The sequence below is a fragment of the Aulonocara stuartgranti genome (assembly GCF_965226115.1).
Source record: "Aulonocara stuartgranti genome assembly, chromosome: 7".
Classification (NCBI taxonomy): Eukaryota; Metazoa; Chordata; class Actinopteri; order Cichliformes; family Cichlidae; genus Aulonocara; species Aulonocara stuartgranti.
Window position 1 is genome coordinate 46,024,984 of NC_138945.1, and position 24,240 is coordinate 46,049,223.

The 24,240-nt window shown below is 38.7% G+C and overlaps 5 protein-coding genes across 17 annotated transcripts in view; 2 read left to right on the forward strand and 3 right to left on the reverse strand.

Moving 5' to 3' along the window:
* cep290 (centrosomal protein 290) overlaps nucleotides 1-2,512 on the forward strand; it is a gene marked incomplete at its 5' end in the record, with an annotated part of 40,648 nt that extends 38,136 nt beyond the window's left edge. For 8 of the 9 annotated variants that reach the window (XM_082539201.1, XM_082539208.1, XM_082539202.1 and 5 more), the window contains 4 exons: nucleotides 103-244; nucleotides 1,961-2,034; nucleotides 2,137-2,277; nucleotides 2,407-2,512. In XM_082539201.1, coding sequence (XP_082395327.1) covers nucleotides 103-244; nucleotides 1,961-2,034; nucleotides 2,137-2,266 — 346 coding nt within the window. In that variant the 3' untranslated portion in view covers nucleotides 2,267-2,277; nucleotides 2,407-2,512. Of the gene's footprint in view, nucleotides 1-102; nucleotides 316-1,960; nucleotides 2,035-2,136; nucleotides 2,278-2,406 lie in introns of those variants that run through there. The other variant, XM_082539207.1, reaches the window with a different exon arrangement.
* Nucleotides 1-9,610, reverse strand: rlig1 (RNA 5'-phosphate and 3'-OH ligase 1). 2 transcript variants are annotated; one of them, XM_082539238.1, is made up of 8 exons: nucleotides 9,426-9,609; nucleotides 5,854-5,971; nucleotides 5,658-5,753; nucleotides 5,227-5,343; nucleotides 4,856-5,053; nucleotides 4,516-4,685; nucleotides 4,302-4,353; nucleotides 1-181 (listed from the first exon to the last, which is right to left on the reverse strand). In XM_082539238.1, exons 1-8 carry the CDS (start codon nucleotides 9,513-9,515, stop codon nucleotides 171-173), a joined length of 852 nt encoding a protein of 283 aa, XP_082395364.1. In that variant the 5' UTR covers nucleotides 9,516-9,609; the 3' UTR covers nucleotides 1-170. The 2 variants fall into 2 exon arrangements, with proteins under 2 accessions (XP_082395364.1, XP_082395363.1); XM_082539237.1 differs by lacking the exon at nucleotides 1-181 and having other exon boundaries at nucleotides 2,864-4,353; nucleotides 9,426-9,610.
* Nucleotides 9,559-23,146, forward strand: LOC309710063 (uncharacterized protein; the record flags this gene model as incomplete). Of its 3 annotated transcripts, none has more annotated exons than XM_082539231.1 (10): nucleotides 9,559-9,635; nucleotides 15,818-16,064; nucleotides 16,742-16,882; nucleotides 17,783-17,983; nucleotides 19,140-19,327; nucleotides 21,302-21,515; nucleotides 21,815-21,913; nucleotides 22,023-22,090; nucleotides 22,269-22,887; nucleotides 22,919-23,146. In XM_082539231.1, 9 exons carry the CDS (start codon nucleotides 9,559-9,561, stop codon nucleotides 22,426-22,428), a joined length of 1,395 nt encoding a protein of 464 aa, XP_082395357.1. In that variant the 3' UTR covers nucleotides 22,429-22,887; nucleotides 22,919-23,146. The 3 variants fall into 3 exon arrangements, with proteins under 3 accessions (XP_082395357.1, XP_082395356.1, XP_082395358.1); XM_082539230.1 differs by lacking the exon at nucleotides 9,559-9,635 and adding an exon at nucleotides 9,686-9,789; XM_082539232.1 differs by lacking the exons at nucleotides 9,559-9,635; nucleotides 16,742-16,882 and adding an exon at nucleotides 9,686-9,789.
* lyve1b (lymphatic vessel endothelial hyaluronic receptor 1b) lies at nucleotides 9,877-13,070 on the reverse strand. 2 transcript variants are annotated; one of them, XM_082539236.1, is made up of 6 exons: nucleotides 12,899-13,070; nucleotides 12,209-12,358; nucleotides 11,627-11,766; nucleotides 10,997-11,398; nucleotides 10,774-10,852; nucleotides 9,877-10,655 (listed from the first exon to the last, which is right to left on the reverse strand). In XM_082539236.1, the coding sequence occupies exons 2-6, from the start codon at nucleotides 12,262-12,264 to the stop codon at nucleotides 10,445-10,447; spliced, it is 888 nt and encodes a 295-aa protein (XP_082395362.1). In that variant the 5' UTR covers nucleotides 12,265-12,358; nucleotides 12,899-13,070; the 3' UTR covers nucleotides 9,877-10,444. The 2 variants fall into 2 exon arrangements, with proteins under 2 accessions (XP_082395362.1, XP_082395361.1); XM_082539235.1 differs by having other exon boundaries at nucleotides 12,209-12,377.
* eif4g2b (eukaryotic translation initiation factor 4, gamma 2b) overlaps nucleotides 23,130-24,240 on the reverse strand; it is a gene marked incomplete at its 5' end in the record, with an annotated part of 14,385 nt that continues 13,274 nt past the window's right edge. Inside the window, one exon of the mRNA XM_082538080.1 lies at nucleotides 23,130-24,143. Within this exon, the coding sequence (XP_082394206.1) occupies nucleotides 24,078-24,143 (66 nt within the window). The 3' untranslated portion in view covers nucleotides 23,130-24,077. The remainder of the gene's footprint in view (nucleotides 24,144-24,240) is intronic.

Sequence of the window (24,240 nt, forward strand, 5' to 3'; positions counted from 1 at the left end):
TCTCATGCTCAAGCTTTAATAAGACAATATTAACAAACAGCATGTTTATTTACTTTGGACACAATTTGAGATCTGATGGTCATTTGACTTCTATTTGTGCAGGATGTTTGAGAACAAGATGAAGGAGCTGGAGAAGGAACTCTCCCAAAAGAACATCCGACTGTCTGAACTCAAACAACATCTGAAAGAGATGACAGAGCGGGAGGAGAGAGCTCAGATAACAATACGACAACTCGAGGATCAGGTGGCAAAAACTTTAAAATGTGTTCCTGTTATTTAAGATAGTGCTGAATCTAGAAGTCATGACAATCTTTGGTAAGCAGATACTGACCAAAAATGTCCATTTTTCAAACTTCTTGTTGTTACCCAGGCTGTTTTTAATCCAGCATCTTATCCCTCTACTGCATGACTTTTTAATTTTTGGGGAGCTTTAGGGTCCCTAATAATATATCAATCATAAAATTTGACACCTTGCCCCCCCCCCCCAAACAGATATTGGTTTGTTGCTTCAAGGCAACACTGTGCGACAAGGGTAGTAAAACGCCAAGTTATTCTATAATAAGTTACATTAGTACAACAAGGATGAACAAATAAATAAACAACAAATAAACTATGTAAACATTTCACAGAACAATAAAACACCAAAATACATCCAACATTTGACCCTAACCCCATGCACGCACGTGCGCACACACACACGTTGTTTCTCCATCATTTTTGGGGACCTTAAATTAACTTACATTAATTTCCTGGAGACTTATCCTGACTCTACCCATCACAAGTCCCTGCCTGAACTTTACCCTAACCCTGACTCAAGTCTTCACCCTAAAATATAATGATTTACCTTGCAATTTGTCCCCATAAAGTAGGCGAGACCTCACAATGTGAGTGTGTAAACAAATTTGTGTCCCCACAACAATAAATAATACACGACCACACACACTAACACACACACACAGACACAGTTACTTTACCAACTGACCCCTGAGCTCCTAAGTGTCCCTTAAACCTCATTCAGGCATCCACTCTACTTCACTGTCACTCCCTGAAAGCTCACTGTCCTCACTTTCTGAGGACAGAAAGTGCACATTCCCTTGGTTTCCTTCCATAAAAGGTATTTACATCCATGTCCTGTAATTATGAGTAGATTGTGAAGTAAAAACATTGACTATGATCATATAAATGCACACAAACACATCTCTACACACATATGCAAATGCATTATATTGCCTGAAAAAAATTGGGCTAACTGTGCAGTGTTGCCTTGAGGCAATGAATGAAAATTAACAGTTTTACTGTATAAATGAAATTTAAAAAGTAGAACACTCAAATATTCTTCTTCACATATTCATGCACATACAAGTATTTTTAATATACATGTATTTCACTATAAACATGTAAAATAGTGATCTTTATCTTGCCTCCTAATGAGATGTCTCATGTAGTGCACCTTGCAGAAAGCCCCCCCCCCCATGAAAGTCACACCACCTTCAACTCATTTTATTGGAAAGAGATGTGCCTGGTAGCATTATTTGAAGGGCCAGTGTAAAGGATGAAAATGTGGTTTGTTGCCTCAGGGCAACGCTATGCAGTAGAGGGTTAAGTTAATTTGGACAGCAAATTTTTTTTGTAGTTTTAATCATATTTTGACAAAAGCATCATTTAGTTTTAATATCATAAGATTATAGTACATGAAATCTAAAGTTGCTTCAGTGAAATAAAATATAAAGTGTAAAAGTTTGTGTTTTTAGAGTTGCTCCACAGTTCATAACACGTCTTATTTTCCTTGACATTTTGTCGTGTTTTCAAGGGAAGCTTTAGTTTTTAGTAGTTATCGTTCTTTTTTCTGTGGAAAAAAGAGATGACAAAATCTATGATGTAACACGGTTATGTCTGTGACAAAATGTTTTGTCTTTTTAGGTGCTGTATTTGATTGATACTATCAGTTTGTCATTCTTAGGCTGACGTGTTAAAAACCTTTCCTGCTGCTGGAAAAGGTGATGCAGGAAGCAGCAAGGCCTTCCAGGAAATCCGGTACGTTAAACTTCGCATGAAAATTTTTTTTTTTTCCTTTGTCTGAAACATTCAACTTTACATTTTGCTTTTGACTAAACTCTACATGTCATGTATGTGAAGACTGGCCAGCACTCAGCTGGGAAAAGAGAATGAAGAAATGAAACGAAGGATGCAAGAATACAGTGAACGATACGGCGAGACAACATCTAAACTAGGCGAGTCTTCCAGCTACACTGTTTTGTCAGCGTGAATCTGAGGGAGGTTGGGACTTTTTTTTATATATATATATATATATATATATATGCGCCGTCTTAACAAACACCTTGATAGGTATGAGGTACAGTACTGTCTAAGGAAGAATCATGATGGTTTCTCTTCTTGTGTCCATAGATTATGGGAAACTCAAAAAGCTTCTGCAGGCAGCTGAAACTGAAAAAACCAAACTTCAAGCTGAGGTCACGAAGCTGAAAAAAGAACTGGAGAACTTTGACCCAGCATTTTTTGATGAAATCGAAGACCTGAAATATAACTACAACTTAGAGGTGAAGAAGAATGTTCTGTTGGAGGAGCAGCTGAAAAAAGTGTGTCAACAATTTGGGGTAAAGGCAGAAGTGCCCAGTGTGTCTATCACTTAATGTGTGGTATGTAAGTCATGCTTTTACAGTCACATTCCTTGGAAATTTTGAGGAAGGAGTTTCCTTTTAACAATGAAATGACACAATATTTTTGTGTTAATATGTGAATACTAACTTATTGTTGTGAGAATGTAAATTTGTACGTAACATGAAAGTTTTTTTCTGTGTACTGTAAGTCACTTTTGTATTCTGTCAAATAAAAAATTGTTGAATAAAATGTTAATATTTATTCATTCATTCTTCACTTAGCAACAGATGAGTTTTGGGATACAGTATATATAAAGTGGTCATTTTTAAAGGGAACCCCAGCTATTAAGACATGTTTGTGCTAAAATATGCACTGTGCTTTCAATAACATATGTGGTATTAAAATATGCCAAATGTTTTCCTTTTAAGCACATTTTATATAAAACCGATTTACCAGTAGGCCGCCATTGTTATTTACTTCTCAATGTACTCTGGGTAGTGACGTCAGACGGTTGCACCGCATCGAGTTCAGTTAGCAGCGCACTGGAACTGGCTTCAGTTCAACGTTTCCAGTTTGAACCAGAACAATCCGAGAGAGAGAGAATGAAAATAGTCAACCAGTACTTATTTTAGATGAAGATGAAAACAATCCGTCACACGAGGACGCGAGAGTGAGGGAAAACTACTGGTGTCTGTGCGGCTACTGAGAGCGTTTGTTGTAAAGAGCTCAGTTTTATGGCAGCAGCTATCCATGGCATCGCATAACCGCGTGATAAAAACATTAATAGAATTCTAATTTTTATTATACAGTGAAATTACGATTGGCACGGGCAAGCAGTAACCGCACAGACACCAGTAGTTTTCCCTCACTCTCGCGTCCTCGTGTGACGGATTGTTTTCATCTTCATCTAAAATAAGTACTGGTTGACTATTTTCATTCTCTCGCTCTCGGATTGTTCTGGTTCAAACTGGAAACGTTGAACTGAAGCCAGTTCCAGTGCGCTGCTAACTGAACTCAATGCGGTGCAACCATATGATGTCACTACCCAGAGTGCATTGAGAAGTAAATAACAATGGCGGCCTACTGGTAAATCAGTTTTATATAAAATGTGCTTAAAAGGAAAACATTTGGCGTATTTTAATACCACATGTTATTGAAAGCACAGTGCATATTTTAGCACAAACATGTCTTAATAGCTGGGGTTCCCTTTAATAACTTAACTTGCTAAAAAAAAAAGCCAAGTTGGTCAGTTATTTTTACATTAAAGCAGTACACATCTCTGCAAAAACCATCTTAAGTTTTGATTCACTCCACCGTTTCTTTTGGGTGCCAAACGTTAAACTTTGGCAGTCAGTTTTCTCCTTATTTCTTCCACTAACAGCTCACTCACTGTAAGCTACTCTTAAGACTTTCATGAATTCAAAAAGCAGCAGTTTTTAACTGGTTTCTGTGGAATAAATTAATCTATATGAGTATAGGATTGTAAATCACTCGCAAGGAATTACAGATGAAATATCAGGGATCTATCAGCGAAGCGGCAGAGCCTCACAAGACCGCATGGACTTATAGCTCAAAGTGAATGTCCTGAAGCCGGCTGAAGCAGTGTCCATTTAGTGCTACAAACGATGTAAACAACTCCGTGCTGCCATAAGCGTCAACACGGATGGCCGTCGGCTTGTTACCAAGGCAAGTGTTCGCTTCTGGCCACTTCAGTCCCAGGTGATGACGATGGACCTAACAACACACACAGAAGAGCTTAGTGCCTGATTTCACACTATTTAGAACACTGAAGCATGAAAGTATTGCTCCCTGTAAACTGCTTATGGCAGCTCAATCTTTTAATACAGATACTTAAATCTATTTTATGTACTGAATAATATATATATATTATCCCACCTTGATGAGAGTGCCGTCACTGCAGTGCCAGACTATGCCCTCAACTCGACCGTCTGGATTCTCATGAAACCAGGAGCACAGCTGCTGGAAGTCCACAGGTGGTGGGTTTCTGATTGGGACACTCCCATGTGTAACCAGGCAGTGGACAGGCTGTTTTTTGCTGCCCAGCCCTGTTTGTACAATATTAATGAACCTTGGTTTACTTCAGTTTTTCTTTTAAATCAATCACCCAATGAAGTTAATTAATCTTAATCATTTATTAACATAACAACATAATTAATTCCTAATTCCTAACCACAGCTTATATATAAAAAAAAAAAATGAATGTAGTTTCTATTACCATAGGGGTTTCCATTGACATTGGTTCCAATAAGCTCCAGTGTTTGTTCCTGGAGCTCAGCTAATGGGACTGATGTGATTTCTAACATGTCTTCGTTGTCACGTCGAGGCCTGAGAACAAGAGCAAGCCCAACGTTGTAATCCACCACAGAGGAGTGCCAGCAGTACTGCTTGTTGTCTCTCTCCACTGGAACCCAGCCTACATATTTATAACAACAAAGAAAAGTACTCGTCATGCTGATGGTTTCCATGTGAAGGACGATACTTGCTGCTTATCATCACTTTGACACTTACCCCCATTTTTCTACATAAACTCTTTTACATAGACATAGGTGAATTCACTGCACACAAACTAAAATGAGAACTAAGAACCTGGAATATGTCCATGTTCATCGGGCACTGGACGGCCGCTGTGATGTTTGACTCCATGAGCTGGGATCCATGTTTCTGGCACCGGTTTAAAATCTTCCTCTATGTTCCACGTGAAACCTGAAAGAAAGCCCGGAAAAATAAAACCCTTCCCCACTGCTAAATGTGTTATGTATTAACATTTTCCAGGCCTTTTCTTTTTTGGTCCACACTCAATATTATCACAATTAGCCCCATAGGTTTCTGGTAATTATGCTTGTGTATACCAATACAGTGGATTTTTAAGTAATACTGTTATTAAACCCTTTGAATTGAGGCTCAGAATCTGCTTCAGTCACTAAAAACCCACTGTGGTGATGTGTAGAAGCAATATTACCAAAAAGAAAACGTGTTCAAAAATCTTGGGGGAACTGTTTTTGACAAAGTTAATCTACCTTTACAACTTTTGTGAGAATGTTGGTACTTTTTAAACCTCTTCTCTGTTTGTTTGTTTGGTCTTCTGTCAAGTCGAGCCCACAGGTAAGGCTGCCCTAAAGAAAACAGATCAATTCCACTTAGAAAACTACAAAGTAGTAGCAGTTTGTAGATGCTGACTAGGAAATGATCAGTGTTATTCTGAGATCTTCTCACCTTTATAAACTGTAACATAGCAACAGGTGCCATCAAGTTTTTCAGTGGCAAGCGCACTATGTATGTTAGCCTGCAGAGCAACAGGGTTCACATTTTCTGTGGCAACAATCTGAAATTGCTAAAGAGAAGCAAAACCATGTTTGATCAGTGCAAGATATAAATGAAAGTGACTATACCCAACATTAGTAACGGTACCATGAATGCATAAATCAGTTATCTACATATTATATAGCATCAAACAGAAGCCCCACATTATAAACCACCACTTTTCAATTATAAGTTTGGGCTTGATTAAAGAACCAACAACAGACTACATGACTGTGCTGACACTGAATCAGCTGCACAATTCATCTAATGCAATTTGAGAATAATTTCATGACTGCAAAGTTTTAGCAACCAGAGAATCAATTACATGAAATATAAGTGAATCCCATGAAAAGCGATTCTCTTAAAGTATATCTCCTATATATCTATTAACAGGTGCTGATTCAAACAAATGACGTTTCAGTTTCTGGCTATTTTCAAAAAACACACATGACTACAAGACTACATTTATCACAACATAAAAACATAACATTAAGGAGATACAAATGAGGTGCCAGTGATATGAGGCCCATGATCATCAGTATAAAGTGTCATCATTATGCCAAGATTAAAGCGTTCTCTACAGCTCTAGATGGATGGATGAAGTATATCAGTTTGGCAAATGATTCAAAAACACTTATTTGAAATCTATCACTCCACTGAAAGCGAAATTATTTTCAAGTGGTGTAGAGTTTGAACGAATGCCAATGTGCTCACGGCACATATGACATGAATTAGCTGGTTGCTCCAGCTAATTCAGAGAAAACCTATGCAAAGGAAACAGGCCTCCAAGAGCCACAAACTTTAATCCCAGGCTCTGCAGGGAACTCTTGCACCTGGTGGTTTTAAGGCACATGCATTTAAAAATCAGAGAGGGGAAAAAATTTGAAAAACATTACAGTTTGCCAGTTAGCCTTATATCAAGTGGATAAGTGGATATGGCATGTTGAGGCTTGGGTGTGAAATTTATGGTTTTCTGGGGTTTTATCGTTAACTTGGTTATCCTGGGTCTTTTCCCGTGTTGTAGTTGTGTGTCTTATTTTGAAAGAAATATTTACGCGTTACCATAGTGACCAGAGAGCATTAAGGGGCAGAGAGGAGGATGTTACTCTCAATGTTGTTGCCGTATTTCACGAGGACGCTGCTAATAAAGTTACACAATTACACAATGAATTTGCGTTTATTATTATAATTACAAAATATCATTGTTTTTGTCTTGGTTGTTTCATTTTATTTTGCTGTGTTTATCTGAGACACCTTAAAGGCCGGTCCATGAAAATATTGTCTGACATTAAACCGGTCCGTGGAGCAAAAAAGGTTGAGGACCGGCGTGAGTAACGGGCAGAACAATTACAATCTCTTCCACTAGAGAGCAGTACAGCTACCTGCTCTACTTAAATAGGTTGCCAACTGCCGGGAAAACAGAAGATGATGAAGAAGAAATTAAAAAGTCATGCTGTGAGACGACGCAGCACATCATAGCAATAGATAAATATCTGAAAAGAAAAAGTAGTCAATCTGACCCAGATGAAGGCCCTAGCATGAGTAGTGGTTCTGCTGTACCTGGTGCACAGGAAAAATGATCAATATGCTTTTTGTGACATTTTTGTTTGGTGGTGTGCCATGTGATTTTTCTAATGTGAAATATGTGCCGTAGCTCCAAAAGGATGGTAAACACAGCCATAAAGTAATATGGTGGTAATTATATTTCTGTTCCATCAATAGGGTAACCATTCTGAACAAATCAAGTCATTTCTATGTTGTTTGGGCCTTGGACAGGCTGGAGACCTATGGATGGATGTTGTTTGATGTATCGCTGTGGAGAAAAATCTGGGGGGCCAGCTAGCATCCTAAAAGACACTAACAACACTTTTTCATCTTCTGCCTCCATTTCAAGCATCCTCCTCTGCCACAAATAGCCTCTGCATGGCCTTGTTCACTCTGGCCGTCCCCTTTTCTTCCCTGGCTCCATCCTTCTCTCTGTCTTCGAACATGCCTTCCAACTTTCCTCTTTGGCCAGCAGCAGCACAACTTCCATCCACACCCTGTTGGCCAACAGCACCGTAGGCGGTCGTTCTTAACCCAGGCCTCAACTGATCTGCTATGGAAATCTCATTCTTGATGATTCACATGGTTGATTTACACCAGATGCCCTTCCTGACACAACCCTCCCCATTTCTGCTGGGTTGAGAACGGCACTAGCACTACATCGGCTTGTGGCCCCCCTGTGGTAGGGTTCTAAAAGAAAAACTAAACAACCGCTAAAAAATGAATAAAGAAAATGATAGTATTAAGTTACTGATTATCTAGGGAAATGACTGAAATAATTCTTTGCAACGATTTAACTTAAGGGTAAACAGCTAATGTGTGAAAACAGACTTTTCCTGTTATATGTAGTCCTATCCTGACACCTGCAGATCTCTCCTTTGAGCTGTGTATATTAACATCAGATAGTAATACCTCTACAAGATCCCTCAGAGCTCAGTGAGTGAATAGTAACAGTGTCTAAAGTCTTTCGGTAATGAGCATCAGTAATTAATATCAATTCTCAGAAACAACTTTATTCATTGATTTTTTTCCTGTAGGGTTTTAATGTTCTACAAGTCTCACTGACTACAATCCTGAAACAGGCCATCTATTTGCACTTCCTTATATCAAACTTGCAGTTAGGTTTAGCCTACATTTGAATTATGTAAAGATGCTCTCAGTCTTACACGTTATGAAACATTAATTTAATGTCAGGTTCTTCCATGCCCTTAACGATAGAGCTGAAATGTCCATAAGTCTTTTAACTGGCACGTTCTTCCTCTCTTCTTCTGCTTTCAAGTAGCCCGGCCAAAATTTTCTTCATTCCAGAGTTTGTTTGTTTGTTTTTTCCAGACTTGCAGTGACTAAGCCTGCAAGAGTGGTCTGCATATGTCTGTGTGTTACCTGACAAAGAAGATTTTGGTGCTTTGGTAAAGCTTGAGTAAGTAGGAAAAACCCTTCATTCAGCCATGCAGGTATTTGCTCTACTCTATTCATCACACAGCACTGGCTCTACTCGACTCACTGTTAAAAACTGGAAAGTTGGCACAGCAAATAACTGTTTGATGCCAGATTGCACCACATTTACAATAAATAAATAAATAAATCAGACAGAAATTTCTCTGCTGTTGAAACCAGCTGCACAACTATTTGTCACGACGACCATGTGTCAGTTAATTTGTTCAACCTGTTGTCTACATTATGCAAATCAGTGTGGTCCTCTGCCGAGGAAGACCTGAGGTGTGTCCTCGTGCTACAGGCGAAAGGACAACAGTTAGCTACCTCCCCCTGCTCTGGCTCAGACATTTACTCTGCTTACATTTCATTTCCAGTAAAAGATAAAAAAGACACGACTAAGAACTTGTTCACGACGGGTGCTTCTCCGTGCTAACAACTGTAGCAGCAAGAGATACCCATAATAAACCTACTGCGCCTGATAATGTGTCTGCAGATGCATTCACCTGACAGTCGCGTTTTCTGGACTGTTCTTCCATCACGTCTGTCAGAAACACACACGGTATCTTCTGCTGTACGGAACCCAGGCGTCTCATTTCGTGTGCTTTCTACCAAAGCTGTAACTTAACGCTTACAAACATGGATGAGCAAAGCAAAAAAAAAACCAACAACGGTTTGGCTCTGGAGTTGTCGTCTTCTTCGCTGGTTTTATGTCGGTGAGTAAATACCGAAACGATTCATTACCGCCGCCATGTTGCTGCGTTGGTAACAACATGTACCCATGTGTATTTGGAAGTATATATTTTTTGCTATTTTACGTGAAATAAATGCAAATAAATGTACTTTTACTGGATTGGCAGAGAAGATTTGGTAAGTTTTTCATACTCGTCTCTGCTGCACAATCCACACATGCATTTCTTTGGGAATTAAATGGCGCCCTTTAAGAGGAAATAAACAGGCTTTGCAACAGTATTTATTGCCAAGATGCAAAGTTACAAAGAAATATTTGCCCAAACACAAATTACCCGACTTTTTGTGCTAAATCTAGATATGCATATGTCTATGTGTGTGTGTGTGTGGGGGGGGGGGTAGAAGACACTTGTAAATAACATTAACACAATTTATTTTCATAATAAAAGTAATAATAGTATTACTTTGAAAGCTTGTTTGTTAGTATCGGTTGTCTGTAATACAGAAATACAGGTCACACAATTATTATTGTATATTTTCAATATTATTTTACAATATGGTCTGTGTCAGTTACATATTTGTATTGTTTTTTTCTCCACCACCAGGAGCGAAGCATATGTTGGCTTCCACCTTCATTCATGTGTATATGACAGCAAGTCTAAACATAGAGCCAGAGTCAGTTGTCTGTAGCCAGAAGAGTCCTGCATCAGGCTGTATAAAGGATTTTTCTGAGTACAACAATCAACCGAAGAGTTTATGACGTAAATGATCTTCTAATCTTGTTTTTATCAGACAACACAGCTGTGTCTACAAAAACTTGCACAAAATGGTCATATTACTCTGAAGAGTTTGCTTTGATGTCTGATTTCACACACAGAGTGATATCACTGGAGTACTTGTGGTCTGATTCTTCTTCATCGTCATCATCATCATCTCCTTGCGGTCCATACTGGCCGAGTTGGTTCATATCATTATCAGTAAAATTCCACATCTCTGTCTCGATGTTATCCATCTGCTGCCAGTGAGACAAGCACCTGAAAACATTCCTTTTCCAAAAAGACAGAGAAAAGTGTTTTTAATAAAAGACAACATATGTGGATTACACCACATTATTGCAAACAAAGAAACAAAAGTTGTTCCTTAAGTGCTGAAAACATTACTCACACTTGAAAGTACCACATAGCGCTTGCTGCAGTCAGGAGCAGAAGAATGATGCCAAGAACAATAACTGTTACATGTAAAGCTGATAAAGAAAAACAACAACAAAAGAAAACAAGTAAATAAGTTAATTTGATTAAAATCATTTATCCAAATGTTTGGGTTTCTTTTTGCTGAAATGATGTTAGCAAAATCAAACAATGAAAAAAGAAGATATTGCAGAACATACCTCCTAGAGATGGTTTTGTGGGGCTCTCAGTCTGTGGCAGCACCGACTCAGAGGAAGCTGGGAAATTGAAGGCATGAGTGGAAGCAGAAAAGGTAAAAGTGGTACCAGGGGGGTTCAGAGTGGTAATCGGAGGCAAGGAAACAGGAATATGGGTTGAGAACGTTTTAAAAGAAGGGGTGGCAGAGGAAGAAATCCTTGCTGACTGCGATGTCTTGACAAGCACATCAGAAGCTGAAGTTGAGGGTGTGGGCTGAAGTGTCGGCTGAGATTTTCCTGTTATTGACTTTTTTGTTGAGGACATGGACTTTGTTGTTGATGTGACCAAATGTGTGGTTTGAGTTGTCAGTGGAGTTGGAGATGTGGGGGATTGTGGGCTGGCTGTTGTCTCCAAATCTGTTAATGCTGAGAAAATCAATGGTTCTATTTAAGTGATCAGATGCTGTAATTACAGGCAGTAATTAGGCACAACATGAAAACCACTTGCGGGTCACAATCACACTGATCATGTCATTACATTGTTATGTGCCACTCAGACACTTTGGTCTTGGCATTAGACATTTGACATCTGTGATGGATGAATTGACGTTTATGGCGTATATTAGTCTCATAAACTAAGAAAATAAGTAATACCGGATGCATTGAAGCAGAAGACGCCAAACTTTTTATCTGCTGATGTCTTCCATGACACTACCCCGATATTGCCTTGGCCACAGTTTTGTTTAGGGGAAATTCGTGGGATGACGGCAATCTGTTCAGCTATCCAGCCATATCTGTTAAAATAGTAACAGTAATATAGTAATGGTTTTTATCCACATATTAAACAACAATCATTATGGTTAAAATTAGGTCAGTCTGTCCAATTAGTTTTGAGCCACAGAAAATCAGGGATTGTGTGTAATTTATAAACAGGGAATGCAAATGTTAAACTCCTTGATTTAAATAATCTTTGGTTTAATTTAAAGTGTGATGGTGTAAGAAGGCAAAATTACCCCAAAAAAAGTGCCACTAACCAAATATATATGGACCCAAGTGCTTATGCAATACATCGATCTTGTGTATTTGGGACAGTTAGTTGTGTTTTCTAAAATATTTTTATGTTATTACTGGGAAACGCATTCGAGTTAGTCGCCTGTTTTTGTGCATGATTTATTAATATGAAAAATGCATATGGGTCAACATGTATTAAACCCTAGTTAAATGCTTTCTGCTTACTTGCACGTTTCCAGTCCATGTGTGATTGCTTTTGATATCTGATATTCCGTCGCCATGGTGACATTTAGTGAAAGACAGGCATCTCTGGCAGCTGTGAAGTTCAAGGTGTAGTAGGTTCCTCCTTCAATAAGCAGGAAGACTCCAGTGGCTCTGTAACTCTCAGAAATTACTAACAAAAAAATTTTAAAGCGAATTTTCTTTGTAAATAAATTACATTGAAAAGATGGATGGATGTAAAAGAAGAACTGACTGTCCTGTGAAAAGCCTTATGATCTGTTACTTATGATGTAAAGTATACATATCAATATACAGGTAACCACAGTGTGTACATCTACTTTACAAAGAAATAAACCATAATATGAGCGCACACACACACACACACACACACACACACACACACACACACACACACACACACTCCGTGTGCGACAAAGAATACTCAGAAAAACATTTTAAAAAATCATTTTTTTAATCTTTTGCTAATATATTAAAGTTTAATATCACAGAAGGAGCCACACATCTTCGTCTTCTTAACAATAAAATCTGATGGCAGTCTTAAAAGACATTTCAAAAACACAAGTTAAACTTCTTAACAACTATGAAATTTTAGAATTTGAAACGCTAAACTTGTGGGATATCCCAGGATTAAATCTAAAAGTGAATGAAGAAATAAACATACAAAAACCTTACCTCTATTTAAAGTGGATTCGCAGGTTTGTAAAAACAGGGCAAACATCACAGGTAATACTGATGGCAAACAACAAAGTCTTGCCATGTCTTGTATGACAAAGTATACCCAACGTGGATGACGGTGGAGGATCAAATAAACTGAAGCAGAGGGAGAAGCCCAAGAACAAATGTGACAGGGAAGAGAAGAGGAAACAGGAAAAACAAGGTCAAATCTGCTTTATGGCCTGTTAGGAGATAGGACACGCATCCTCATGAGAAAGACCTTCACAGTAACGCTCTAAACGTTATTGTTTGGGTGATCAAATTGCAGATGCATGACATATATGACATTTAAAGCACTAATCTTGTACTAGTGATAACATATTAATGATTTCCAAAGCAGAGATATAGGAATATGGGTTTCATAAAAGAATCAAATAAAAGGATGTAATAATCTAAACTGTCAATTGGGTGAAGAGTTTATTCATTTTTAAAAAATCAAACTTTACAAGTGGATATGGTTAAAGAAGCCTTCTTAAATGTTGTTTTGTACTATTTGTATGAGTTTGAGCTTTTCTGCTTCGTAAGCATCTCTGATGAAGGTATTTTTTCACTCCATAAGCTGTAGGAAAAGGAATTTCCTCCCAACTTTTCCTCTGCTGTCCTCACTCTTGCTGTCTGCTATTGGAACCAATTTTATACGTATAACCAAGTTTCCTCTGTGTTTATATTATGTTTCAAATCATCACATTCACGGCACCTATCAAAGATCAAAAAAGGAAAAAAAATCACGACTCATGGCACATAATCTTTGAACTACTTGTATATTTAAGTCTGTCTTTCACAGTAATGGTGCAAATGTATTTAGAATTGTTTAAACTGCTGTGTGCTTGTTTACTTTTTAATTGTTTTAAGTCCTACATCGATTATGCATTGATCAATCATTTGTTTGATCTTTTCATTTCCTAAAGCGACTCAACATGTAGCACTATATCAGCCCCAGCCCCTTTCCATTAACAGAGCTTACAAAATACATACATAATGTTGATATTATACAATTTTTTCAAAATAAAATGATCAATCAATGGACTAAAAAGTGTTGTATACAAAAATATAGTGTTGTATATTTTAAAAAGTATAGAAAAAATAAACCAGTTTTAATCTATTCATACAGCACCAACCCACGACAACAGTTAACACAGGGCTTTTATATTATAGAGACAAACTGCAGGAGTCCCTTTATGAGGACTGTATATACACTTGCAAACACTGAGAAGAAAAAGATGCTTAAAAAAATGTTCAACTTCAGGAAGGGTGCACAGCTGGAAAGCAAAGCGACAAAAAACATGTGTAGAAGCACATGTTATTTATGATTTGTGACCAGTAAGTTTTTTCCCTGGTGGTTAATGCATAGTAACATAAACAAGAGAGCTTCATGGTATTCTGCAAGGTAATTTATATAGTATATTCCACATGGACAAAAAAAATACATAACAGAATTTTGGGATCAAATCTTTTGGGATAATAAAAATAAGAAGTGGCACACTAAATGCTTAAGCCTGGAGCATCATGTGAAACGCCTCACTGCAGTTTAGTTTCTATCTTAGTAAATACCAAAAAACCCCAAGAAAAACATTCACACGGGTTTTTATCATGAACACTTGAATAATGCACTTTCATGATTAGATGAGAACATCTAATCATGAAAGTAAAGTTGAATGATTTTCAGTGAAAGGACTCATGAATATTTTTGCATTAATTTTTTTTATGATTAAAGTTCAGTTCAATTCCATTTTATTTATAGAGCGTCAAATCACAACAACAGTCACCTCAAGGAACTTTATATTGTAAGGTAGACCCAACAAAACCCAACAATCAAAGTGTGGCATTTTCAGTTAAGTATTAAGTATTGAGTATTAAGGTTATTTATTAATTACGTATTGATTGCATATGGATTATCAACTCAGCTGACGCATTTAACTTTTTGCACTATTAAAACTAGCCTTTCAATAAAAACGATGCATGCTTTCTCATGTAATCTCTAATCATGTGATCAGACCTGGCATTTGGTACCCTGAACACATCATAATCACGAGTTAAAGGCAGGTTAGAATGGCGAGTACTTTCCCCTGTTGTGTTAAAACTTGCAGTATCACCACTTTCATTCTACTGCAGGAAGCAAAACAGTCCAGTGTGTCCTACTGCAATGACTCAGTGACTGTTGTGTAAATAATGGTGCTTCCTGCCTTCTTCAGGCTGAAGCAGTAATGACTGAGGATAGCGATAGACTGCTGGTCCACTGATAGGCCCAGGAAAGATGTTAAGTGGTCACACTTCCTCGGTTGGGTGTGTCTATCTTCTTCTACAGACTGTCAGAAAATCACGAACCAGTAAAAAAAAAGTGTGAAAACATGAAAATGAAATCTGACATCAAAAGAATAGGTCTCAGTGACCTTTCAAGTATAGATATAGAGGTGTGTGTGTGTGTGTGTGTGTGTGTGTGTGTGTGTGTGTGTGTGTGTGTGTGCTTCTGTTGTTCTGATATGCTACCCATGGTTACTGGTCCTTAGTTAACTGAAAAAACTTTAAATACATAAAAATAAATTGACACCACTGACTTTTTCAATTTCACATATAAAAATTATTAATAATTTTAAGGCTTTTTAAGGAATAGAAAGTGTCCTCTTACCAAAACACAGAGACTGTTTGCCTCAGTGCGTTTTCTGCTATCGTGTTGCCCAATAAATGTTGAATGAAGCTGGGCTGGTGATAGGATCCACCCAGTGAACCAAACATGAAACTGAGAACTTTATTCAGGTTGCTGGCCTATGTTCTAACAACAAACCGGGAGCCCTTGTTTTCCTTTGGTGACAGTGACATTTTGGCAAAACTGCATCAGTCGTTTTGTTTTTTTCTCTTTTTCTTTGAAATGTCAATCAGGGCCAGATCGCACACAGATCTGCAGATGTCCTCGCTAGATGACAGCCTGTACAAATCTTTCTCCATGAGCAGCAGTAACGTTAACAGAGGCAGCCGGTTCAAGGATGGGGTAACGGAAGAAGTTAAAGTCCTCTCCAGGCCGTCCAGGAGGCCTGTGCGGGCGGTCAGGCCAGTCAGCGCCGTCAGCTCCAATGGCTCCTTCCTCCAGCTCAATCATCTGCAGGGGGAGCTGGTCAGAAAGAGGAAGGTAAGAAGGTAGAAAAGGACAATGAATGTTTTCTTTACAAAATGTAACGTTAAGATTAAATAATTCGTATTAACTCTGATTCAGCATTCAAATATTCAGGCAATTGTAAAATCAGTTACAGAGCTAACACACACTTTTTTCACTTTTAGAAACATTTTTATTTGTATTTATTTATTTTGTAGATTTTACTGCTGAGTTCTCATATGATTCATAACAGCAGGTGTAACATTTAACATCCTCCAGCTTCACTGTAAGAGCATCCTTACAGGAAATGTATGATAAATATTAATAATTCATGTTGTGTAAGCCAGTGCACTCGTGACCTCTCAGATATCTAAGACCTTGGTTCAGAAGCTGAATCCTTCTGGGAAAACCTGAAGGAAAAGAGTTTCCCAGACGAGCGTAAAAAATTATCACACTCGTATTATTATTTCCAAGGCCAGTTAAATGATCTTAAAAAGACGACATGAACCATAAACCATAAAACGTAAAACAAAAAGCATGATGAATGTGAAAAAAATGCTGTAAATATAATGAGAACTTGTAAAGGTCATAATTTCTCATGATGACATAATTCATTATTTTATGAGTTTGTATATTTCGGGGTGGGTGGTGGTGCTGGGGGGCGGCTCCGTAGCTTCTAGTTCACACTGTGTGTCACTAATAAATTCTCTCAGGAATGTGAGGACCTGAAGAAAGAAAACAAGTATTTATCAAACGAGATCCACATGGAACGGATTATGATGCGCACAGAGAGTGAGCTAACCATGAGGAACCTCAGAAACTTGAACCAGGAGCTACAGGCTCAAGTTAAGGAGGTACAGCCAAACAGTGTTATTAAATGGCACTAATAACCAAGAGATGAAACAGTAGGCCACTTATGAGCACAAAAACGAAAGTATAACCACACGCCTATATGGTAGTCAATCAGACTTTTTGGAAGGAATCAAGACATGTTCTTCTTTCAAACCTTGTCTTTACATCTGTTGGAAAACTTTAATTCAGTTACATCAAGTTACAATTGGCTTATAGCAGCTTCCTGTTCTCCAGGACATTAATGTTAGATTCATATGTTAAAACAGCAGCAAAACAGCATGTGCTTCTATCAAACAGTGTTTACATGCCAGCTTTAAATGTCAGACTAAATTTACAGCTTTAATAAAATATGTGACCTTTTTATATTTTGAAATTTATGTGTAAAGAAAACCTGCTATGGTCAGTTAGCCATTCCTCACCATGTTTTTGACAAATGGGCAACTGAATGTGTAGCATAAACCAGGAGAACCGTACTGCTTGACCCTACACAGAGAGGATTATGTGGCTGTGGTATGCTGGGGGAGATCTTTGTGGCAGGAAATGTGACTGCCTTTTCAGAACTGCCATTGTGTCAATGAGGGAACATGAGGGATCTTTACAGTAGGCATTCTTTAAATAAAAGTAAGTGTTATAAATGAATTTTTTATGTCCAGAAAAGCTTGTTAAGGTGTTTGAAGTCTTAGATCTAGTTTTATATAAGACATCTTATATGAATGTATGAAGGAGATGCATATTATTCCGCTAACCTATATAACCTAACCCATTCATGCCAGCTAAAGCAGACCCTTGTCACTCCAAAGGGTTAGAATCACGTTACGTTGGTAAAACAAAGCAGGCGTCTACTGTTTCTCGATCATGTCACTGCAGCACGCATTCACCTCTCTCTGTGTGACCCAAATCAGCTGAAGCAGAAGCTGTACCAGAGCCAGCAAAGGTCGATGTTATGTTCGCGAGCTGCAGATGAAGCAGAGGAGTCCAGGGCGGAGGCAGAGAAGGGCAGGGCTGTGGCTGAGGCTCGGTCCCTGGGCTTTCAGCGGGACAAGGATGCAGCTGAGGCTGACAGGGGACGTCTGAGTGAAGAGCTGCAGAAGCTTAAAAAGGAGGTAAACACATGACAGAGAACGCTGATCTATTAAGCTGAATACAATTCCATCCATCCATTCACTTCGCTTGTCCTTTTCAGGGTTGCGGGGGGCGCTGAAGCCTATCCCAGCTGTCTTAGGGCGAGAGCTAAATAAAAAATTCCTTTGATTGTTTCTTTATCTTATTAAATAAATAAATAACACTGCAGCTGGGCAAGAATAGGATAGAATATATACTCTTCTAGCTAAATGAAGTAAAAGTGTATATTTTTTCCAGTATTTTATGTTTTCCTTTTCTTACCTTGTGAAAAGGTTATCACATGGCATTTTCTGTTACTGTTATAAGACTAGAAACAGTACTTACAGTATTCACATAGTGGAACCTGATTAGGTAGCTATTTGCCAATCTGTAAGTAACGGGAATTATAATGACAGATAAATGAAAATGAAAAAGTAAGGAAGAAATTGGAGAAACACCCTTCAACCATGTTATGAGTGTTGATGTTGCATAGTCGTACCACCAGAGGGCACTCTGCAAAGCGTTTGGAGCACCAAAAACGCAACAGCCAGCGGATCTGAGCAAAGACGGGCAAAACAACTGTTAGACAAATCTGTTTTGTAAATTTAAAAGAAAAAAAAACTATTGGATGATATATGAGAATATCAGATTTTTAAATAACTAAATATTATCAGTCCTAAAAATCTTGTGTTGGTTGGGATGTATCACTTAGCTTGTTTGTTGACGTGATATAATATCGGACATGATGAGTTAGGAATCCTAAATAGATTGAAAATGACTTTTGATCATTAAAAACAAGCATTCTAAAGTTAGCTATTTTGGGAACATGGGAATATTTGACATGACTACACCATCGATTTTCCTTGATGTCACTTTGGGGCTTAATGAGTTAAAGTGAAGGATAAAGCCTTAAGAGGAGCTTTCCAGGATATGTACATGGTTTGTGACGCCGTGTCATCATGGCAATCCATCGTCCAAACTGCAGATGCAATCTCTGTGGGCAGAAATAACTCAAAGTGCTTTTAGACGCAGTTTTCCAGCTCAGTTCCTTTTTTTGTTTAACCTCAGTTAATGAACTTCCTGAATCAAGCGGGAAGATTAGTTCATTCAATCAAAGCCCGTAACACTTAATTTGACATCTGCTTTTTCTTTCTGCAGCACGCAAACATGCAGCTTTTACTGGCACAAACAGAGAAGAACTACTTTGAAAGTAAGCTGAAGTTGGATCGGGTGTCTGGAGAGAAACAGGCCCTCCTGCAGGAGAGCAGGAGCCTGGAGGCAGACAGAGATGACCTCCGACACAAGCTGAGGAAGCTCACCCAAGAAAATGTCCAAATTAAAGAGAGGTAGATACATTTTAGTGACACCTGGCAACTGTGATTGATTTTCTTACATCCCACTAAATCATCTTTAAGTACTTCTCTTTTCTGATTTTTGCTTTCAGGGTTTTGTTTTGTTTTTATCATTAATGAAAAATAGGAGTTGTGCTTTAGTCCTAGCTTCTTCTACATAAATAAGAAGTTGTACTGCCTTAACAAGAGTAGATGAGGGAAGCAATAATCCATCCATTCACTTCCACTTATCTTTTTTCACGGTCGCGGGGGGCACTGTGGGGCCTATCCCAGCTGTCATAGGGCGAGAGGCGGGGTACGCCCTGGACAGGTCACCAGTCTGTCGCAGGGCCAACACACAGGGACAGACAACCATTCGCACTCACATTCACACCTATGGGCAATTTAGATTAATCAATTAACCTTTCCCCACAAGTTGCATGTCTTTGGACGGTGGGAGGAAGCCGGAGTACCCGGCGGGAACCCACGCAAACACGGGGTGAACATGCAAACTCCACACAGAAAGACCCCGGCCAGATGATGGGGTCTAACTCAGGACCTTCTTGCTGTGCGGCAACAGTGCTAACCACCGTGCCACTGTGTTGCAAATCTATGTATAACAGTACACTGTGTGAGCCCAAGAAGAAATAATTTAAACATCTTAGTTAGAGATGTCTTCTTTATTCCTTACTTTCCTGTCAAAAAAGTGAGATTTTTTTTGAGTGTGATAAAAAAAAAAAACTATTCAGATTTTTTGATTAAAATGCATTTTGTACCAACCAGTGCTCTGTGATATACCAAATACACAAGCTCTTTTTAAAAATCCAATCTAATGCTGGGAATATAGAAAAGAGCAATTCTAACATCAGGATGTTAGACCTATGAACATGTTTGTATATATGTGTGATTACTTTGACTTTTGTTTTTAGAGGGGTTTTTTTGGATTTCCCATTTATCTTCAGAGGGAATTTCCCAAAACTCAGTGTCATTGTCCATGACCGTCCGTGGTGCAACAATAACGGCCTTTTAGTTGATAGCTCTGAGAAAATTCAATTCAGCTGAGTCACATCAGCAAGGCAGAGGAGGAGAAAACAGAAACAAAGAGAAAAGTCAGAGGAAGCGTACTTGACTCCAAGACAAAGGAGCTTGCAAAGAAAAGCGTCTGGACTTCTTTAAGTTGCTTGAAGACGTTTCACCTCTCATCCGAGAAGCTTCTTCAGTTCTAAGGTCAAATGGTGGAGAGTCCCAGATATAAACCTAGTGGGAGTAACCCCCCCACAGAGGGACAAAAGGACCCCCTGATGATCCTCTAATCGCCTCCACCATTTGACCTTAGAACTGAAGAAGCTTCTCGGATGAGAGGTGAAACGTCTTCAAGCAACTTAAAGAAGTCCAGACGCTTTTCTTTGCAAGCTCCTTTGACTACGATGACCTGGATGACTGAGAACCTTCACAGACATATTGACTCCAAGACGTTCCGTACAATATATAAAGGACTTTAAGAGGCTGCTCTGCTAAGTAAAAGTGTAGAAAGTCTGTAAAAGTGTACTTATTTACCTTCACTGCATAGTTTTCACATGATCTCTGTGTTGTCCCGTGAACACAACACAAGATGACTCTTCTAAGAGTGTGAGGAACAGTACCAAAGACCAGGTGTGCTTATTTTGCACAGACTTCGAGTCAAACAACAAATACCTGACTGGACAACACAGTTAACAAAAGTGCTTTGAGTACTCAGAGTAGAAAAGCACTATATATATATATAAGCACTATATAAGGACCAGTCCATTTACCATTTTCAATTCACGTCTTAGGGATTTTCTTTATTTTCTTTATTGCTTTTATCCTGCAGACCAGAATGAGAGTACGCTTCACAACAGGCTGAAGACAAGACGGTTTAAAGATTTAACTGGATTTAGCTTAAAGGTGCATGAAGATGCAGTCTGGCTATGATGTTCTAGCATGCAATTTCATCCTGTCCCTTCTCAGTGAGATGAACTGGAAACGCAGAGCAACAGAATCAGAAGAGGGGAGCAAAAGAGCTACCCAGGCTCGGCGGGAAGTCGAGGCAGAGAGGCATCTGGCTGAGAAGGAGAGGCAGGAGAGAGTGGCCGAGTGCCTGAGCTGGAGGGAGAAGTACCAGGAGCTGGCTGACATGTTTCAAGTTCAGGAAGACCTGAAGGCTCTGAGGCAGAATAAAGCAGTAAGACAGCACCACTGCTCTCACGCCCACTGAACAATTACAAAACAGTGGACACTACTGTGCTTTTGTGCCATCTCCCACCTTTTATCCCCAAACAGTCACAGAAGAAATTATTTGAACTGAGCATAAAATATACTGTTTAAATGATTATTTCCATCTTGAAAAACGTCCCTGAGTGATTCACTGTGGTACAATATTGCAAGTCACACGTTTGCAACAAGGCTGAAAGAAAAAAATTTTGTTCTGTACATTTTCATCTCTTTAAAGTAAAATCTTTAAGTGATTTTTTTTCTCAACAGTGTCAAGCCCACATCAAAAGCTACTTCCTGTGCATGACTGAAAGCGACCAGAGGGTTAAAATTCTCAAAAATCCAGATGGCACTCCGAGAAATTTCACAGTGAGATGATCCTACATCTCATACTCACATGAGAGCTGTGCATGTCTAGGTCTACAATACAGGACATTTAAAAAGTAAATCAGAAGCTTATGTTATGGTTTTTGTTCAGGAAGGAGATCCTGTATACATCTCCACTCCAGAGTCCAGCGTTGAAGAGCCTGAAAGGAGTTCATCTAGGTAAACACAAACTTTGGCCACCAGGGGGAAGCCACACAAACTACAATCGTTCAGATATGGTAGCAACATAAGATTAAAATTCTAATTTACAAAAACGTGAAGGCAAATAGGTAAGTGTAAAGCTTTTCTCTGGTTGAAGACCACTATTAAGAATTAATTGTGAACTGTATTCACTCAGGACCATGCTCAGGGTGACAGCACCACACATGGGGAGAGATCTGGGTCCGAGTCACTTTGATGAGCTGCCTGCCTATGGAGGAGAGCGACCCGACTCAGGCCCTCTGCGCAGAAGCAGGAAGGTGGTGGAATACTTCTGGATTCCCACAGATCAGGACTGACCACGAATGTAACCACATGCTGCTGGGAAAATCAAAGCACTCCAGTAGAGCTTCTGCTTGGAAGATTCAAACTGTTGTTCAAGTGTGAAGTATTTTATTGGACAGATGGAATATGTAACTGTAAAGCAGAGTAAATACAGGTAAACAGTAGGTGCTCATGTACTGACTTTATTGACATTAAAGCAATAGAGGTGCACAATAATTCTGAATACCTTACAATAAGACCCTAATCATATGTCTTAGACATAATCATGGCTTGAGAGTACAATTCTTGGTTAAGCCTGATGGTCATTTGTTTAGCTTTAGAAGGGAATTACAATTTATAGTTTGCCAATTTAAGAGCCAGACAAATCTAACATTTATTATTTTGAGCCCTCAATATAAAAACCAACCTCATCAGGGCCGCTTCAAAATCTAGTCGACATTACTCTTTTGATAAGTACACATTTCATCATGTGGGTGAAATTTAAAAAAAAAAAATCCTAATGAGATGTTAACACTTGTAAAACATGCAACGGCATCATTGTTAATGTCTGCTTCAATACATTTATTGTGCAATTAGGCCAGGATTAAACCAAATACTTCAGCATCTGCATGGGCTCAATATTCTTCTTAGTGGATTTCTTTATCCCAGCACAAAAAAAAAAAAAAAAAGCCCATCTAACTAAGAGGTAGAAACACAGGCAATTTTGAAACGTGACGACAGCAAACCAATGATTACAGATTTATTTTTTCTCTTTTTTAAATATTGTAACATTTGGAGAATGGGTATTGCAACCACTCATAATAATGATAAAAAAAAAGACAGGAAGAAAGGACAGAACAAAAAGATTAATGCTAATGAAAAAAAAAAAAAAAAAAACCAACATGCTCATCATCAGGGACTATGAAGAGCACTTATTAAAAAAACAAACAAACAAAAAACAAAAACAAAGTGGGAATTTAGTGAGCACATGTTGAATAAGAGACACCTTTATCAGTCATGAAATGTTTTGCCAGCTTGTGCTTCATTCAACTTCAGCGGGCCATCTAGGTTTAACGTGTGGTTCACGAGAAGGATCGCTGTGCAGCCCGTTTGTCTACATCCCCGGTGCTGTTTTTAAGCATGTATGATAAAAAGCAATCCAGGCTAGGCCCTGATAGAAGATCACAAAAGCAGCTTGCTGACAAGACCTTATGTTAATGTTTCTAGTTGTTTGCTTTGTAACTAGAATTAGCAAAGATCGTGAAAGATTTGTCTTATTTTAGAGAGGAAAATCCTACATGTTCTTACCATAAAGCAGTTTCCTATCTGGGGGAGGTTTAAATCCGTAAGAAAAAGCAATACAGTGAAAATAAAGTTACAACCTAACGGAGCAAATTGAGAAAAACAATACATGGTTGAGCCACTCTAGAATTCATGTAGCTGATTAGGAAACAGATCTCAGAAAATTAGGCAACAGATTAAACAATGCTTCTCAGCCTATCATCACGGTGCAGGTGGTAGCACATGAGGCCCTGTCGGTAAAAGCTTTCGGTTTATATTTGCAAGACACAAGCAGCCGAGTGCCACATCGTAGTGGTTAAATTAAGCATGGAGTTTAATAAGGTAACACAAGTCTAACAATAAGATACGGTTGATCTACGCCATGATGCTTCCGCTTGGTTTCTTAGTCTGCGTCGTCCTCAGATTCCTCCTCCTCTGCCGTCTCCAGCCAGGTGAGCCACTGGTTTACCTGAATTTTTTTTTTTTTTTTTTGGGGGGGGGGGGGGGGGAAGAGAGAATATAAAACTTGTCAACTCTTGTGTTTTCTTTCTAACAAACTAAACTGC

Coding starts and splice junctions, on each gene's coding strand:
- lyve1b (XM_082539235.1), bottom strand. CDS start 12,983: ATGGCAAGACTTTGTTGTTTGCCATCAGTATTACCTGTGATGTTTGCC. Junction 11,399..11,626: donor CTTCTGCTTCAATGCATCCG/GTATTACTTATT, acceptor TGATTTTCTCAG/CATTAACAGATTTGGAGACA. Junction 10,656..10,773: donor GCTATGTGGTACTTTCAAGT/GTGAGTAATGTT, acceptor TTTTTGGAAAAG/GAATGTTTTCAGGTGCTTGT.
- rlig1 (XM_082539237.1), bottom strand. CDS start 9,515: ATGAGACGCCTGGGTTCCGTACAGCAGAAGATACCGTGTGTGTTTCTG. Junction 5,972..9,425: donor CCAGAAAACGCGACTGTCAG/GTGAATGCATCT, acceptor GCTTCTCTTTAG/CAATTTCAGATTGTTGCCAC. Junction 5,754..5,853: donor CTATGTTACAGTTTATAAAG/GTGAGAAGATCT, acceptor TGTTTTCTTTAG/GGCAGCCTTACCTGTGGGCT.